The 17,210-nt window shown below is 34.1% G+C and overlaps 4 protein-coding genes across 4 annotated transcripts; all 4 read left to right on the plus strand.

Annotated features, from left to right (window-relative positions):
• The first annotated feature begins 2,636 nt into the window (after nt 1–2,636).
• LOC131804183 (E3 SUMO-protein ligase ZBED1-like) lies at nt 2,637–3,979 on the plus strand. Its single transcript, XM_059126673.1, has 2 exons — nt 2,637–2,912; nt 2,974–3,979. The coding sequence occupies exon 2, from the start codon at nt 2,990–2,992 to the stop codon at nt 3,977–3,979; it is 990 nt and encodes a 329-aa protein (XP_058982656.1). The 5' UTR covers nt 2,637–2,912; nt 2,974–2,989.
• A 58-nt stretch (nt 3,980–4,037) lies between these two features.
• Nucleotides 4,038–5,143, plus strand: LOC131804172 (zinc finger BED domain-containing protein 4-like). The gene is made up of 2 exons (XM_059126654.1): nt 4,038–4,454; nt 4,636–5,143. The coding sequence occupies exons 1-2, from the start codon at nt 4,038–4,040 to the stop codon at nt 4,792–4,794; spliced, it is 576 nt and encodes a 191-aa protein (XP_058982637.1). The 3' UTR covers nt 4,795–5,143.
• An 89-nt stretch (nt 5,144–5,232) lies between these two features.
• LOC131804182 (E3 SUMO-protein ligase ZBED1-like) lies at nt 5,233–7,367 on the plus strand. Its single transcript, XM_059126672.1, has 2 exons — nt 5,233–5,883; nt 5,945–7,367. The coding sequence occupies exon 2, from the start codon at nt 5,961–5,963 to the stop codon at nt 6,957–6,959; it is 999 nt and encodes a 332-aa protein (XP_058982655.1). The 5' UTR covers nt 5,233–5,883; nt 5,945–5,960; the 3' UTR covers nt 6,960–7,367.
• A 1,369-nt stretch (nt 7,368–8,736) lies between these two features.
• Nucleotides 8,737–10,068, plus strand: LOC131804181 (E3 SUMO-protein ligase ZBED1-like). Its single transcript, XM_059126671.1, has 2 exons — nt 8,737–8,859; nt 8,921–10,068. The coding sequence occupies exon 2, from the start codon at nt 8,937–8,939 to the stop codon at nt 9,933–9,935; it is 999 nt and encodes a 332-aa protein (XP_058982654.1). The 5' UTR covers nt 8,737–8,859; nt 8,921–8,936; the 3' UTR covers nt 9,936–10,068.
• The last annotated feature ends 7,142 nt before the right edge of the window (nt 10,069–17,210 follow it).

Raw genomic sequence — 17,210 nt, forward strand, 5'->3', positions numbered from 1 at the left:
TCTTTCAAAATTCAAGTCCTGCAATCGCAGTTGAATCTACAGAAACGATTGTGCCTCCTAGTTCCAAAATGTATTCTACTGTACAACCAGTACCAGTTAGCGCATCACCATCATCACCATCTGATCCTCCATCTATTGTAGTGTCTGAGCCCTCTCCTTCCACTAACAGCAACGAGTTTATAGTAGTTGCTCCCAGAAGAAGTATATTTGCATCTAGACTCCATTGTAATACTTCTGTAGAAAACATTGTTAATTATATAATGTCAAAATACCAGAATCTTAGTGATAATGATTATAAAATTGTTAAGTTCAATTTATAAACTCAAAGAGATATATACTCCTTTAAAATAAGTGTTCCATCTTACATGTTTGAAAATATATTAAATAGTTCATTTTAGCCTCAAGGTGTTTTAATAGCGGAATTTGTGTATATGGAAAGAACTAACCCTGTAAACTTAACTGTGTTACCTATGTCAAAAAACTAATTAAATCATTGACCTTCCTTTACCAAAACGTTAGAGTCCTTAATACTAAGCTTAAAAATATTTATTTGAAATCTTTTGGCTGTGAATTCAAAATCTTGATTTTCACGGAAACCTGGATAACACCAGATATTGATGATACTGAGATTTTGTCTGATCAATATGAAATTTATAGAAAAGACAGATTAAATTAAAAAAGGAGGGGAGTTCTGATACAACTGACAACTATAATATAGAATTTGTATCCGTTAAATTAATTGACGTCATTATTTTAACATGCTCCTATATTGCACCACATTCTGATGCAGAAGTTTACATTCGACATGCAGACGTAATAAAACAAGTCTTTACAAACTTCAAAATTTGAATTGATTTGCTTCGGTGACTTTAATTTACCTCAAATCACATGGGTTTCTGGTGAAAATAAAGTTGATTATGTACCAGTTTTGACAAATGCTACATTATCCAGTATGGATGTGTTCTGTGACACTATTTATTATCAATGCCTGCTCCAAATAAATTATATACGAAACAGTAAAGATAGAATTCTTGATCTAGTCTTTTCATCGCTGGTAAATGTTTCTCTAAAAGTTACAGGACGTTAAATGCACATGTGTCATACTTTTATATTACTTTAAATAAAAATCAGCCACATTCTCCTTATCTTAGGAAATTACGAAATATCACAAGTAAATTATTTGAAAAGCTCAAAAAAAAATATTCTATAGCTAGAAGTAAGTACAACGCTCAAAATTCAAGGTGTTACTCTAACTGTTTATCTTAAATGAGAAGAGAGTCAAATCATAAAATTGCATACAATTTTTTTAATTTAAAAACAAGAGTCCGACAATTCCCAGGTATTAAAAAAGTAAACTATATTCCTTTAATTGTTCTTACTGAGGCGGAAGTGTTGAATGGTTTAACTTCTTGGAAGTACCGCTTTTCCTCAGGTCCGGACGTTGTTCCTGCTAATATTCTAAAAATGGGTGCATCCGAATTGTACAAACCACTCACTAATATTTTCAATGATTCTTCAGCTTCAGGCTATTTTCCTTTGTTTTGGAGATCTAGTTTTTTAGTTCCTTACATAAATCTGGTAGTAGGAATGTGATTGAAAATTATGGGCGAATTGCAAAATTGAGTGCAATCCCAAAACTCTTTGAACTCTTAGTTGCACGAAGAATAACTCATTTTGTTTTACCTATCATTTCTCCATATCAACATGGTCTCGTCAAAGGAAGGTCGACTTTGACGAATCTAATGGAATTTACAGAAGGTTTTCTATGAAAAAACAAACAGATATAATTTACATTGATTTCGGCAAAGCATTTGATACGGTTGTACACAAATTATTATCACATAAACCGGATATGATGGGATTTCTAAATGTACTTCTATCATGGATTTTAGAGTTGGGTAGTTCCGGAACGAACTAGTTCAAATGAACTATTCCGACAGTGGAACGATCGGAACGAAATCCGCTTCGTTCGATAATCTCGTTCCGCAGTTCCCTGAGTTCATCTCGACTATGGACTTTCTTATTTGTTTAGATTCTGCCACAGTGGTAAACAGTTTAAAAACAGCTTAGCGTACAAAAAGAATTACGAAAACAGAGCAACCGTTAACGTAATGCTTTTTGTTCGCGAAATGATATGCTATTTAATATATCTATTTTGAGAATTGGCTTATGTTTACAAGATAACAAGTTATTTTCTCTGTTTACAGGAATGTAGAATACCTAAAACGAAATAAAATTTGTTGAATGAAAAAAATATATTGAAATCATTATTCTTTTTTAATTAGAAATTGAAAATCTCAAAATTTGCCATTTTGACCCATTAAACATGGGTGGAAATGGCAAATTTTAAGATTTTTTGCACTGACAAGGATCAGAAGCAAAAGCTGTATCTGGTTACAATAAAATTTGTAACAATTTGTTTCAGAAAACTGTCTGTTAACACAGCTTTTCGGCAGTTCATTGAGAACTTACAATATTTGGCGGGGAATCTTTGTGCTTGTAAAGACTTGTGAGCCAAATGTTGACGTAAAAATCCAAAAAAAAGACTTTAAAACGCTTTCCTTTGCTCTGTTCCAGAACTGCAAGAATCTGTACATGTTTACTATTTCCTTCGATAACATAAAGGGAAAATTGTTATCGGAGTATAAAATTGTAGACACTTGCAGGTTCTGGGACAGAGCAATTTAGTCACAAATTAGTTTAGGCCACAACAGTGTTGCATTTCATGCCGAAGGCACAAGGAAACATTAGAATCTTTTCGGCTTAATGGTCCCTTTCGTTATTTTTTCAAATATCTGTATTACTGGCGAATTCAAAAAAGCATAGTATTATATTTTTGTTCAAAAAGTGAAAACTGCTCCGGAAATTAAAGAATCAAACCTATATGCCTACATTTAACACTAAAACCATCGGTAATTACATACAAATTGTTTCTTAAAAGCCTAATATAACGCATTTTATAAATACCTACAGATTTGTACAAAATAAAATGTCGAAAAAAGGAAAGACCAGTGCAATTTGGATTCACTTTGATGAAGATGGTCCAAATAAAGCATTATGTAAATTGCAAATAAGTATTGCCTCGGGTTCGCTTAGTAACCTCAGGCGACATATGAGTAGAAGACACCCTTTTACGTCAATAAATATGGAAAGGCAAGCCCCTGCCGCAGTTTTACATGAGGAAATAGATGATATCGTGCAAACATCAGTTAATAATGACCAACCTTCCACCAGTACAATGCAAACTTCCTCCGACACCACGCAAACAATTTCCAGTGCCCTGAAACATTCCACATCACAACCAAACATCACACAATATATTCAAAGGCCTCCACCTATTCGCAAACAACAAAAAATTGACCGACAGTTGTTAAAGATGATAGCTAAAGGTCATCATGCTTTTCGTATTGTTGAGGAGCCGGAATTTAAAAATCTCGTCAGCCTCATTTCGCATTGTCCTAATTATGCTTTGCCGTCTCGAAAATCTTTGTCGAACAATCTCTTAGATAGCAAATACAATGAGATTCTGGCGAAATTAAAGGTCAGCACAGAGGCTGCATTTGCTGTTTGCATTACAACAGATGGATGGACCTCCAGGGCAAATTGTTCCTACCTAGCCATAACAGCACATTATATAGAGGGTACTGAGTTAACATCAAATGTATTGGCATGTATTGAATTTAATGAAAGGCATACGGCAGAAAATATTAAATGTGCGATAAAAGACGTTACTGATGATTTTGGAATATCGCATAAAATATCATCCATTTTAACTGACAATGCAGCGAATGTGGTGGCAGCTGCAAAACTAACAAATTGGCGTTGGATTGGGTGCTTCGCACACTCTTTAAATCTTGCTGTTAAAAGCTCATTGTCGAATGTTAGTGAGATTATAACCAAAGTACGCAATGTTGTTACATATTTCCATAAGAGTCCTAATGCATGGAAAATGCTAGCTGAAGCCCAAAAAACAACTTGATCAACCCGATTTAAAATTGAAACAGGATGTTGAAACTAGGTAGAATTCGACATATGAAATGTTTGAACGCATCAATTGTCTGAAAAGTTCAGTTATAACAACATTGTCGTTAACACGGCCGGACTTGGCATTAACATTCGATGAATGGGCCATTATTGAAGAAATTCTTCCCATCCTTAAGCCATTTTACCAAATGACAGTAGAAATATCGGCGGAAAAAAGTGTTACGCTTTCAAAAGTTTTGGTTCTATTCAACATCTTAGACCGAACTATTGGCTCAACAACATCAAAAAATGGCAACATAATCACAATGCTCTCCTGTCTGCAAAATGAATTATGGACGCGATTTGGTGATTATGAAAATAATTACCTTTACGCAGAAAGCGCAATTTTAGACCCACGGTTCAGGAAAAAAGCATTCAGTAACAATGTGTTGTATGAAAAATGTACTAGGAATTTGAGGGAAAAAATTGCAGCATAAGATTATCAAACATAGACAGTCATAGTCCAGCAGTCGCAGAAAATCCACAAAATGCCAGTGAACCCGACTTCTGGAAGTTTTTTGATGAAGACATAAATAGAACAAGGCCAGAAAATAATACTACAGCTGCAATTCGAGAATTCGATAAATACCTCAATGAGGAATATATTAGCAGAAAAATGAATCCCTTGGAATGGTGGCAAGAAAGAAAAAAATATATCCTAGAGTGTATATACTTGCAATGAGACATTTATGCATATCTGCAACTTCCGTGCCCTGTGAGCGCACTTTTTCTGCAGCTGGGCAAATCATAAGTGATAGACGCACATTATAAAATCTTGGCAAGGTGAATAAGTTTGTGTTTCTACATAATAACATGTAGAATATTCAAAAATCAATATAAATATATATTTTCCATAGTGACTAAAGTGTGAAACACATTTGTTACAAAAAGTACCTTTGAACTATATTTCTTTATATTTTTAGAAATAAGTTTTTTGACTGAAAATTTACCAAACAAATCAATAAAAATAATTTTTCAATTTAAAATTTTTAAATGTCTTTTAAGTTATACAACTTTTCTTATCTGTAATGGCAGCTGACGTTCTTCAGCTAAAATAGATGGGAGATATACTTGGGGAACCGCATTCATACGATAAATTGTTGACTGCATCAGTATGAATCCATTCTAATAACAAAAATATTTTTCAATTATCTCTTTGTGATTACATATATTATTCAAATGCAAAAAAAAAAAAAAACTTACCAATAAATATTTTAAGCAGGCATATTCGACTTCCGTCCATCCTCTTAAACAAATGATCCACTTTTATTTGCATTTTGTGCTCTTTGTACATATTGTGCCATTTTTTCACAACATGCAAAGAAAAACATATATGTGAAACAATTGAACTAAAAAATATTGGAACTGTTTGGTACAAAGGAACGAGATAAAGGAACTACTTCCTTTTTTGAAAAGGAACGATAAAGAGAGATCCGGTCAATGAACTAGATTGCCCAACTCTAATGGATTTCTTCTTATTTACAAAAACGGACACAAGCGTTATCTTAAGTCACATCATTTCTACAACCTTCCATCGGTAATTCACTATTCTAAAATCTTAATGTTAGCAGACAATGTTAAACTTTTTTGTAATATTGAGTCAGGCGTCCAAGCTTCACATTTACAAGCAATTTAGTCACAAATTAGTTTAGGCCACAACAGTGTTGCATTTCATGCCGAAGGCACAAGGAAACATTAGAATCTTTTCGGCTTAATGGTCCCTTTCGTTATTTTTTCAAATATCTGTATTACTGGCGAATTCAAAAAAGCATAGTATTATATTTTTGTTCAAAAAGTGAAAACTGCTCCGGAAATTAAAGAATCAAACCTATATGCCTACATTTAACACTAAAACCATCGGTAATTACATACAAATTGTTTCTTAAAAGCCTAATATAACGCATTTTATAAATACCTACAGATTTGTACAAAATAAAATGTCGAAAAAAGGAAAGACCAGTGCAATTTGGATTCACTTTGATGAAGATGGTCCAAATAAAGCATTATGTAAATATTGTAAATTGCAAATAAGTATTGCCTCGGGCTCGCTTAGTAACCTCAGGCGACATATGAGTAGAAGACACCCTTTTCCGTCAATAAATATGGAAAGGCAAGCCCCTGCCGCAGTTTTACATGAGGAAATAGATGATATCGTGCAAACATCAGTTAATAATGACCAACCTTCCACCAGTACAATGCAAACTTCCTCCGACACCACGCAAACAATTTCCAGTGCCCTGAAACCTTCCACATCACAACCAAACATCACACAATATATTCAAAGGCCTCCACCTATTCGCAAACAACAAAAAATTGACCGACAGTTGTTAAAGATGATAGCTAAAGGTCATCATGCTTTTCGTATTGTTGAGGAGCCGGAATTTAAAAATCTCGTCAGCCTCATTTCGCATTGTCCTAATTATGCTTTGCCGTCTCGAAAATCTTTGTCGAACAATCTCTTAGATAGCAAATACAATGAGATTCTGGCGAAATTAAAGGTCAGCACAGAGGCTGCATTTGCTGTTTGCATTACAACAGATGGATGGACCTCCAGGGCAAATTGTTCCTACCTAGCCATAACAGCACATTATATAGAGGGTACTGAGTTAACATCAAATGTATTGGCATGTATTGAATTTAATGAAAGGCATACGGCAGAAAATATTAAATGTGCGATAAAAGACGTTACTGATGATTTTGGAATATCGCATAAAATATCATCCATTTTAACTGACAATGCAGCGAATGTGGTGGCAGCTGCAAAACTAACAAATTGGCGTTGGATTGGGTGCTTCGCACACTCTTTAAATCTTGCTGTTAAAAGCTCATTGTCGAATGTTAGTGAGATTATAACCAAAGTACGCAATGTTGTTACATATTTCCATAAGAGTCCTAATGCATGGAAAATGCTAGCTGAAGCTCAAAAAACAACTTGATCAACCCGTTTTAAAATTTAAACAGGATGTTGAAACTAGGTAGAATTCGACATATGAAATATTTGAACGCATCAATTGTCTGAAAAGTTCAGTTATAACAACATTGTCGTTAACACGACCGGACTTGGCATTAACATTCGATGAATGGGCCATTATTGAAGAAATTCTTCCCATCCTTAAGCCATTTTACCAAATGACAGTAGAAATATCGGCGGAAAAAGGTGTTACGCTTTCAAAAGTTTTGGTTCTATTCAACATCTTAGACCGAACTATTGGCTCAACAACATCAAAAAATGGCAACATAATCACAATGCTCTCCTGTCTGCAAAATGAATTATCGACGCGATTTGGTGATTATGAAAATAATTACCTTTACGCAGAAAGCGCAATTTTAGACCCACGGTTCAGGAAAAAGCATTCAGTAACAATGTGTTGTATGAAAAATGTACTAGGAATTTGAGGGAAAAAATTGCAGCATAAGATTATCAAACATAGACAGTCATAGTCCAGCAGTCGCAGAAAATCCACAAAATGCCAGTGAACCCGACTTCTGGAAGTTTTTTGATGAAGACATAAATAGAACAAGGCCAGAAAATAATACTACAGCTGCAATTCGAGAATTCGATAAATACCTCAATGAGGAATATATTAGCAGAAAAATGAATCCCTTGGAATGGTGGCAAGAAAGAAAAAAATATATCCTAGAGTGTATATACTTGCAATGAGACATTTATGCATATCTGCAACTTCCGTGCCCTGTGAGCGCACTTTTTCTGCAGCTGGGCAAATCATAAGTGATAGACGCACATTATAAAATCTTGGCAAGGTGAATAAGTTTGTGTTTCTACATAATAACATGTAGAATATTCAAAAATCAATATAAATATATATTTTCCATAGTGACTAAAGTGTGAAACACATTTGTTACAAAAAGTACCTTTAAACTATATTTCTTTATATTTTTAGAAATAAGTTTTTTGACTGAAAATTTACCAAACAAATCAATAAAAATAATTTTTCAATTTAAAATTTTTAAATGTCTTTTAAGTTATACAACTTTTCTTATCTGTAATGGCAGCTGACGTTCTTCAGCTAAAATAGATGGGAGATATACTTGGGGAACCGCATTCATACGATAAATTGTTGACTGCATCAGTGTGAATCCATTCTAATAACAAAAATATTTTTCAATTATCTCTTTGTGATTACATATATTATTCAAATGCAAAAAAAAAAAACTTACCAATAAATATTTTAAGCAGGCATATTCGACTTCCGTCCATCCTCTTAAACAAATGATCCACTTTTATTTGCATTTTGTGCTCTTTGTACATATTGTGCCATTTTTTCACAACATGCAAAGAAAAACATATATGTGAAACAATTGAACTAAAAAATATTGGAACTGTTTGGTACAAAGGAACGAGATAAAGGAACTACTTCCTTTTTTGAAAAGGAACGATAAAGAGAGATCCGGTCAATGAACTAGATTGCCCAACTCTAATGGATTTCTTCTTATTTACAAAAACGGACACAAGCGTTATCTTCAGTCACACCATTTCTACAACCTTCCATCGGTAATTCACTTTTCTAAAATCTTAATGTTAGCAGACAATGTTAAATTTTTTTGTAATATTGAGTCAGGCGTCCAAGCTTCACATTTACAAGCAATTTAGTCACAAATTAGTTTAGGCCACAACAGTGTTGCATTTCATGCCGAAGGCACAAGGAAACATTAGAATCTTTTCGGCTTAATGGTCCCTTTCGTTATTTTTTCAAATATCTGTATTACTGGCGAATTCAAAAAAGCATAGTATTATATTTTTGTTCAAAAAGTGAAAACTGCTCCGGAAATTAAAGAATCAAACCTATATGCCTACATTTAACACTAAAACCATCGGTAATTACATACAAATTGTTTCTTAACAGCCTAATATAACGCATTTTATAAATACCTACAGATTTGTACAAAATAAAATGTCGAAAAAAGGAAAGACCAGTGCAATTTGGATTCACTTTGATGAAGATGGTCCAAATAAAGCATTATGTAAATATTGTAAATTGCAAATAAGTATTGCCTCGGGTTCGCTTAGTAACCTCAGGCGACATATGAGTAGAAGACACCCTTTTACGTCAATAAATATGGAAAGGCAAGCCCCTGCCGCAGTTTTACATGACGAAATAGATGATATCGTGCAAACATCAGTTAATAATGACCAACCTTCCACCAGTACAATGCAAACTTCCTCCGACACCACGCAAACAATTTCCAGTGCCCTGAAACCTTCCACATCACAACCAAACATCACACAATATATTCAAAGGCCTCTACCTATTCGCAAACAACAAAAAATTGACCGACAGTTGTTAAAGATGATAGCTAAAGGTCATCATGCTTTTCGTATTGTTGAGGAGCCGGAATTTAAAAATCTCGTCAGCCTCATTTCGCATTGTCCTAATTATGCTTTGCCGTCTCGAAAATCTTTGTCGAACAATCTCTTAGATAGCAAATACAATGAGATTCTGGCGAAAGTAAAGGTCAGCACAGAGGCTGCATTTGCTGTTTGCATTACAACAGATGGATGGACCTCCAGGGCAAATTGTTTCTACCTGGCCATAACAGCACATTATATAGAGGGTACTGAGTTAACATCAAATGTATTGGCATGTATTGAATTTAATGAAAGGCATACGGCAGAAAATATTAAATGTGCGATAAAAGACGTTACTGATGATTTTGGAATATCGCATAAAATACCATCCATTTTAACTGACAATGCAGCGAATGTGGTGGCAGCTGCAAAACTAACAAATTGGCGTTGGATTGGGTGCTTCGCACACTCTTTAAATCTTGCTGTTAAAAGCTCATTGTCGAATGTTAGTGAGATTATAACCAAAGTACGCAATGTTGTTACATATTTCCATAAGAGTCCTAATGCATGGAAAATGCTAGCTGAAGCTCAAAAAACAACTTGATCAACCCGTTTTAAAATTTAAACAGGATGTTGAAACTAGGTAGAATTCGACATATGAAATGTTTGAACGCATCAATTGTCTGAAAAGTTCAGTTATAACAACATTGTCGTTAACACGACCGGACTTGGCATTAACATTCGATGAATGGGCCATTATTGAAGAAATTCTTCCCATCCTTAAGCCATTTTACCAAATGACAGTAGAAATATCGGCGGAAAAAAGTGTTACGCTTTCAAAAGTTTTGGTTCTATTCAACATCTTAGACCGAACTATTGGCTCAACAACATCAAAAAATGGCAACATAATCACAATGCTCTCCTGTCTGCAAAATGAATTATGGACGCGATTTGGTGATTATGAAAATAATTACCTTTACGCAGAAAGCGCAATTTTAGACCCACGGTTCAGGAAAAACGCATTCAGTAACAATGTGTTGTATGAAAAATGTACTAGGAATTTGAGGGAAAAAATTGCAGCATAAGATTATCAAACATAGACAGTCATAGTCCAGCAGTCGCAGAAAATCCACAAAATGCCAGTGAACCCGACTTCTGGAAGTTTTTTGATGAAGACATAAATAGAACAAGGCCAGAAAATAATACTACAGCTGCAATTCGATAAATACCTCAATGAGGAATATATTAGCAGAAAAATGAATCCCTTGGAATGGTGGCAAGAAAGAAAAAAATATATCCTAGAGTGTATATACTTGCAATGAGACATTTATGCATATCTGCAACTTCCGTGCCCTGTGAGCGCACTTTTTCTGCAGCTGGGCAAATCATAAGTGATAGACGCACATTATAAAATCTTGGCAAGGTGAATAAGTTTGTGTTTCTACATAATAACATGTAGAATATTCAAAAATCAATATAAATATATATTTTCCATAGTGACTAAAGTGTGAAACACATTTGTTACAAAAAGTACCTTTGAACTATATTTCTTTATATTTTTAGAAATAAGTTTTTTGACTGAAAATTTACCAAACAAATCAATAAAAATAATTTTTCAATTTAAAATTTTTAAATGTCTTTTAAGTTATACAACTTTTCTTATCTGTAATGGCAGCTGACGTTCTTCAGCTAAAATAGATGGGAGATATACTTGGGGAACCGCATTCATACGATAAATTGTTGACTGCATCAGTATGAATCCATTCTAATAACAAAAATATTTTTCAATTATCTCTTTGTGATTACATATATTATTCAAATGCAAAAAAAAAAAACTTACCAATAAATATTTTAAGCAGGCATATTCGACTTCCGTCCATCCTCTTAAACAAATGATCCACTTTTATTTGCATTTTGTGCTCTTTGTACATATTGTGCCATTTTTTCACAACATGCAAAGAAAAACATATATGTGAAACAATTGAACTAAAAAATATTGGAACTGTTTGGTACAAAGGAACGAGATAAAGGAACTACTTCCTTTTTTGAAAAGGAACGATAAAGAGAGATCCGGTCAATGAACTAGATTGCCCAACTCTAATGGATTTCTTCTTATTTACAAAAACGGACACAAGCGTTATCTTCAGTCACATCATTTCTACAACCTTCCATCGGTAATTCACTTTTCTAAAATCTTAATGTTAGCAGACAATGTTAAACTTTTTTGTAATATTGAGTCAGGCGTCCAAGCTTCACATTTACAAATTGATCTACAATTTCTTGTGAAATGGTGTGATGTTAACGGAATGTCGCTTAAACTCAAACTGGATAATGTTGACTCTTTTGTGGATTTTGACGTTATTTTAGATGGTAAACTGCGCTTCAATTTGCTTATCTAGTAATGCGTCAATTAAGCGAAATCGTTGTTAGGGTTTATACAACGCTGGTCTAAGGAATTCGACGATCCGTATGTGACTAAACGTTTGTATATCAGTCTTATTTTAAATGCTATTCAAATAAAATCGAATCTGTCCAAACATAATTTATCTTATTTGCTCCCAGAGGGTTGCCTTGGACTACAGATGAAGCCCTCCCCCCGCCAATAAAGCAAACATATTAATTGTTGGGAATAGACCCAACCCGATGGATGACGACATCGACATGGATCTAATCGATCTCGATAAATAAAACTATTGATGTCGTCACAAAACTAAAAACGGCAATCTTCTTCTTGAAGCTTTGAAAAGTGGATCGCCAGATCAAAATTGTTAATTTTTTATAAAAAAAAAAAAAAAAAATTGACCGACTGAGTCAATTTTTATTTTGAAATAATAATTAAAGTTCTTTTTCTTTTGTGCAGACAACAAACGTAAGTATCGCCAGAATACTTTTGTGTTTGTCTGCAGTTTGCTAAATAATATTGTTGTTCGTCTTTGTGCAACAATAAATTCTGGCTCAAAATCTACTCAGTAGAATTTGAACCTCAACAAGTCCATAAGTACTGGAGCTTATACATGGTCCTTCGAGTCCAAAAAATAAAGAATCGGGTTATTTGAAAAAATATTTTCCAAAAAAGCACTTATTTTGATTTAAAAATAATTTGAAAGTAGTTAGAAGTGTTGTTGTATTTTCATCTGTGTTCGAATAAGGCGGCTTTTGTGTTGTTTGTCCTAAACACACATACATTCAACACATCAGCACTGCCATTTCCAAAAGAAATCGTTTGTGTGAAGTTAGTAGAAAAAGAGATATTTGTTTGTATTCATTGTTTATTAACACTATCAAAAACACATACACTAACACCATTATAAAACACCACAATCACTTTCATATTCTCCATCATTTCATTTTGTTTTGTGTTACATTTGTCGCATTCGTCATTTGTGCCATTTGTAATAAACAATATTTTTGACATATGTTTGTTGTGCCAGAAAAGTTGTGCAATTACTCGCTAACGTAACGCAAGTTTCTGACGTAACGTACAAAACTTTGCATAAATTATTGAATCAATAAAAAAATAATAATACACATAAATAATTTTGAATGAAAACAAATAATAAGATAATAAAAGTTATATTAAATTAATAAAATAAATAAATAAACAAATCATAAAAATACAAAAATTAAATGGAGAAACAAAATAGATTCAAAAATTTGTGCTAAGTTTGAATACGAAAACGGCAGCCTTATGAATATGTGCATTCAATTGGAAAATACTCCCGAGGAACTATTTTCGGATTCTTTAGTAGAAATCAAATTAGAATCCATTGATGAAGATTGGCACAATGCACACAGTGCATTTGAATGTGTATATTTAGCAAAAATAGAGCAAGAAGAAGAAGAAAAGGCTCATAAATTAGAAGAAAATATTTGAGTCCCTCGGGGACAAATACCAAACTACAAAAGCTAAGTTATTAGAGATTTTGAAGAAAGGAAAACAAAATCAAAATAATGCCGCTAGAGGCGATGTTACAAATCCGTCACTGTTTCACAGCCCAGCTGTGTATCCTCCGGGTACAACCTTTGACATGTCGGAAATTTGTATTAAAGTGCCACCTTGTGACACTCAAGACTTCTACGTTATGAACAATGGCCAACTTTTAGAGACATGTATACGGCCATATATGGAAATCATCCCAGACTCACACCTACGCAAAAACTCTACCATTTGCGTAACAAAACAAAGGGTGAGGCTGGTAGAATTTTTGATCGATACCCGTTATCTGATCAGAATTTTTCGTTGGCATGGGAAGCATTATCAGTGTTGTACGAAAATGTGAGGGTACTGGTAGATAATCAATTAAATATTTTATTCAATCTTTCGGCAGCAAAGATTGAATCTAGCAGAGATATAAAAAGAATTCAATCAACAGTTAGCGATTGTCTAGCTATATTAAAAGCACATAAGGTGCAAGTAGATCAATGGAATCCTATTTTGATATATTTGTGTTCAACTAAGCTTCCGGTTGAGACTCTGACTCTTTGGGAACAATCGCTCTAATCACATTCAGAGCTAACCAAATGGTCACAAATGGAAGATTTTCTAATAAACAGACATAGAGTCCTAGAGAAAAAAGACAGTCTAAGATATATAGCAACTTCAACTGCCTTTAATGATGAATTTCAAGCGCATCAAAATGCGCAATCGACACAATCGAATAGATGTGTCATGTGTAATAGAAATCATATTTTAAAGAATTGTTCAAGATAGTCGATTACAGAAACGACGGGAACAATTAGTGTTAAACACACCTGAGCTACATTGAAAATAAAAACGAAAAACTAGAAAATAAGAATAGGTAAAAAAATGTTTTAAGTTAAACGGTTTTATGTTAAACATACATTGCGATGTATAATATAAATTCACTATGCTTGGGATATCCAACATATTTATTTTTTCTTTGGGTAAAAATGCAAGGGTTTGGCTTTGGTGACGTGTCAAATAGTGCGTATAAAGTTATTTGAATTATTTTTATCTATCGGTGATTTTAAAGTTACAATTAGCAAGAATCGTTAAATTGTGTTAGTGTACAGTAGAGAAGTGTGAATTTTTTCGTTCCAGTTATTTTATTTAAAAGATAAGTAAATTGATTTGTGCTTCCTACTCGTGACCAATTTGTTTGATTATCTTTTTATTTGCTTAGTCTGACCTTTATTGTATTAGTTATTGTTTTCCTGTTCACTATCTATAATCATTGTTGTGGATCCTTTAGCATATTTTCAGTCAGCTATATTTAATACAGTTATTTCTATTGTAAAAATTTAATCAAGTATTAGGTTGAGCATATTTACAGACATAGATTTAACAATGGCCTCTTTATACAAAGAGTGTAATATAACAAGTTTAAACGATGGCCTGTTTGAACAATGGCTTAATTACATGTTGGTTGTGCGATTAACATGCTCATTAAGAATGTGCTGGCTTCAATGGCAAACAGTTTGATCTCATTACTAATAGAGAATAAGGTCTTCGTTGGGCTTTCATCAATTGTAGGTGAGTGAGAAAAGAAAACCAACCGAACGGTTTGGCTGTTGATTCAATTCTGGTTTTATTTTTAAAATATGTTCCTTACGTATTACTGAAACTAATCTAACTTAACCTAGTCGCAGTCACACAATTGTTCTTATCTATTCTAATATTGAATGGAGAACATTGCAGGGCTGCTTGACATCTCATTCAAGTGGTCTTGTACATCTACTGAGCGCATCGATATATGTGCGTGTGGGTCATAACCTTTATTATCTCTCACATTATCGTCATATCCGTCAGCGCACAAGATCACCGAATTCTTCACATGTGATATTTTATGGCGGCTGGAAAATATTTAATTTTCGAACATTTATTTTTTATTGCTACATTTTTCCAGCGCCTCAATCGCACTCAAAAGTATGTACAAAGTATTTTGTACATTTTCCCGGGCGGCTTAAATGTGTATGTTAATAGTGGACTGTATTTTTATAAAGTTGAATAAATGTATACTATAAAATATTTAAATATAAAAATATACTAACTATATATGCTCAAACAATCTCAATATTCTATTAAGTAACTGCTTCCAGGAAACGACTCCATTTCTTTGTCCTGTCCTTCTTGCCAATGCCACCACCTTTATCTGCCGGCTTCATTCTCCATACCGCATTAATAGTCCATCGATGCAGACCGCCATCATTCACGTCGGAAAGGATTACCATTGGCTCCATGGTACCCTCTGCTTTGTGGTGTTCTGTTTTTACGGCCATCGATGATTTGCTATTGGTTTTTCTAAGGCAATACCGTTCAAGAACCGGAACCAGAGAACTTTGTTCGGCTTTACCCATTTCTTCGTTGTATTCTTTTTCATATTCGTTGGAAATGAAGGGACCATCTGTACGTAGAGGCTTTCCTTCTTTTCCTCTTCTGCTATGTTTTCTTTTCCTCTAGAATCGTTGTCGTAATCAACATCCCCGTATCCGCCGAACATGTTGGGGCCTTCTGCACGTGAATCCATTCGTGCTTCACCGAGTGCTTCATAGCTCAGGGCGGATTCTTCTTCTTCTTTCCGTTCCTCAAAATGAGGACTTGCCGGCGGGAACAATTTCACAATATTTACTTCTAAGCAAGGAATCTGCTTTAGTTGAGCAGCATCATGTTTTATTCTTAAATTTTCCACTTGTTTAGACATGTCATCTCTCTCAGCTTCCAAGACTTGCCGCGCTCTTTCCGAGCTAGCCAATTTTTCATTGACTTTCTCTAACTTCATTTTCAGATGTCGCACTTGATCTTTCTGAACACGGTGTTTTTCTTCGAATTGTTCATCTTTGGCCCGCAGGTTTTCTTCAGATTTGGCGAGCAGATATTTTTCGTGGGCCTTCGCATTTCTCAATATGATTTCACTTTTTTCCACTTCGATTATTAATTGAGAACGCAATTCGATTGCTGCAGAGATTGAAAATTGTTTTCATAGGCTTGCATTTGTTCGTGCAAACCATCTTCTAATTCTCTGTCGTAATCTTCCTTTGTTTCAACATAGTTAAGTTGTCTGTTTTCTTCCACTTGCTCTTCCCAAGTTAAATAGTCACATTTCAGCGAGAGTGTCCATCATAATGGGGGTTTCATCGAATCTTCGATTTCTTCATCGATGTCCAAGTCTGTGTTATTGCGACTCCGGGTTGCTAAAAGCTTTATTGCTGATAACATACACATGTCCACATCACAGGACAATGTCTTCATATGGGTTGGAAAGTATTTGTGGTGTACCCTCAAGTACCGTCGTAACTGGTAATATGAATTTTCTACCAGTACCTTCCATGCCGCGACGTGTTTCACCTTTTCAAAGGCTGACGTCGACGTTAACAACTGGAAATAGTCTGCCAAAGTGGTGATATCTTCTTCAATTTTTTTATTCATTTTTAATTTAAATGTTTTAGATGGGACTATTTGTCCTCTTTTAAAAACTTTTTTATATTGCTTTCTTGGCTTTTTCTATTTTTTTTTTAATTTGTTTCTTTTTTATTTTGGACTTTTGATGTCCTCTTTTCAAATTTGTATTTTTTTTTTTGTTTTATTGGGACTTTTGTTGTCCTCTTTTCGTTATGTGTTTTTTTTTAATTTGCCCGTGGGTCTTTTTTAAATATATATGTTTAAATTTTGCCCTTATGGCTCTTTATAATTTTATCCCTCAACGGATTTTTATTGGTAGCTATTCTACTCTTTTTTTTTTTTTTTTTGAAGAATAGCTACTTCTGCTTGTAGTGAGTCTCTTACCACTGGTGGGGGAAAACTCCTAATATTTTCGTTTTGTGGTCGCTAATTCGTTTCACTTTGACAAAAGTGAAGGCACGATTGACCAATGTAAATTAGAATAGAGTCCAATCTCCCTCTTCGATTGTCAACTCTATC

This window comes from Musca domestica, unplaced genomic scaffold (assembly GCF_030504385.1).
Source record: "Musca domestica strain aabys unplaced genomic scaffold, Musca_domestica.polishedcontigs.V.1.1 4, whole genome shotgun sequence".
NCBI lineage: Eukaryota > Metazoa > Arthropoda > Insecta > Diptera > Muscidae > Musca > Musca domestica.

Bases quoted from the DNA above. Each gene is read 5' to 3' on its own strand.
- LOC131804183 (XM_059126673.1), top strand. From the start codon at position 2,990: ATGTCGAAAAAAGGAAAGACCAGTGCAATTTGGATTCACTTTGATGAA.
- LOC131804172 (XM_059126654.1), top strand. From the start codon at position 4,038: ATGTTTGAACGCATCAATTGTCTGAAAAGTTCAGTTATAACAACATTG. The intron at 4,455-4,635 runs GCATAAGATTAT...ATATATTAGCAG, and splicing joins ATTTGAGGGAAAAAATTGCA to AAAAATGAATCCCTTGGAAT.
- LOC131804182 (XM_059126672.1), top strand. From the start codon at position 5,961: ATGTCGAAAAAAGGAAAGACCAGTGCAATTTGGATTCACTTTGATGAA.
- LOC131804181 (XM_059126671.1), top strand. From the start codon at position 8,937: ATGTCGAAAAAAGGAAAGACCAGTGCAATTTGGATTCACTTTGATGAA.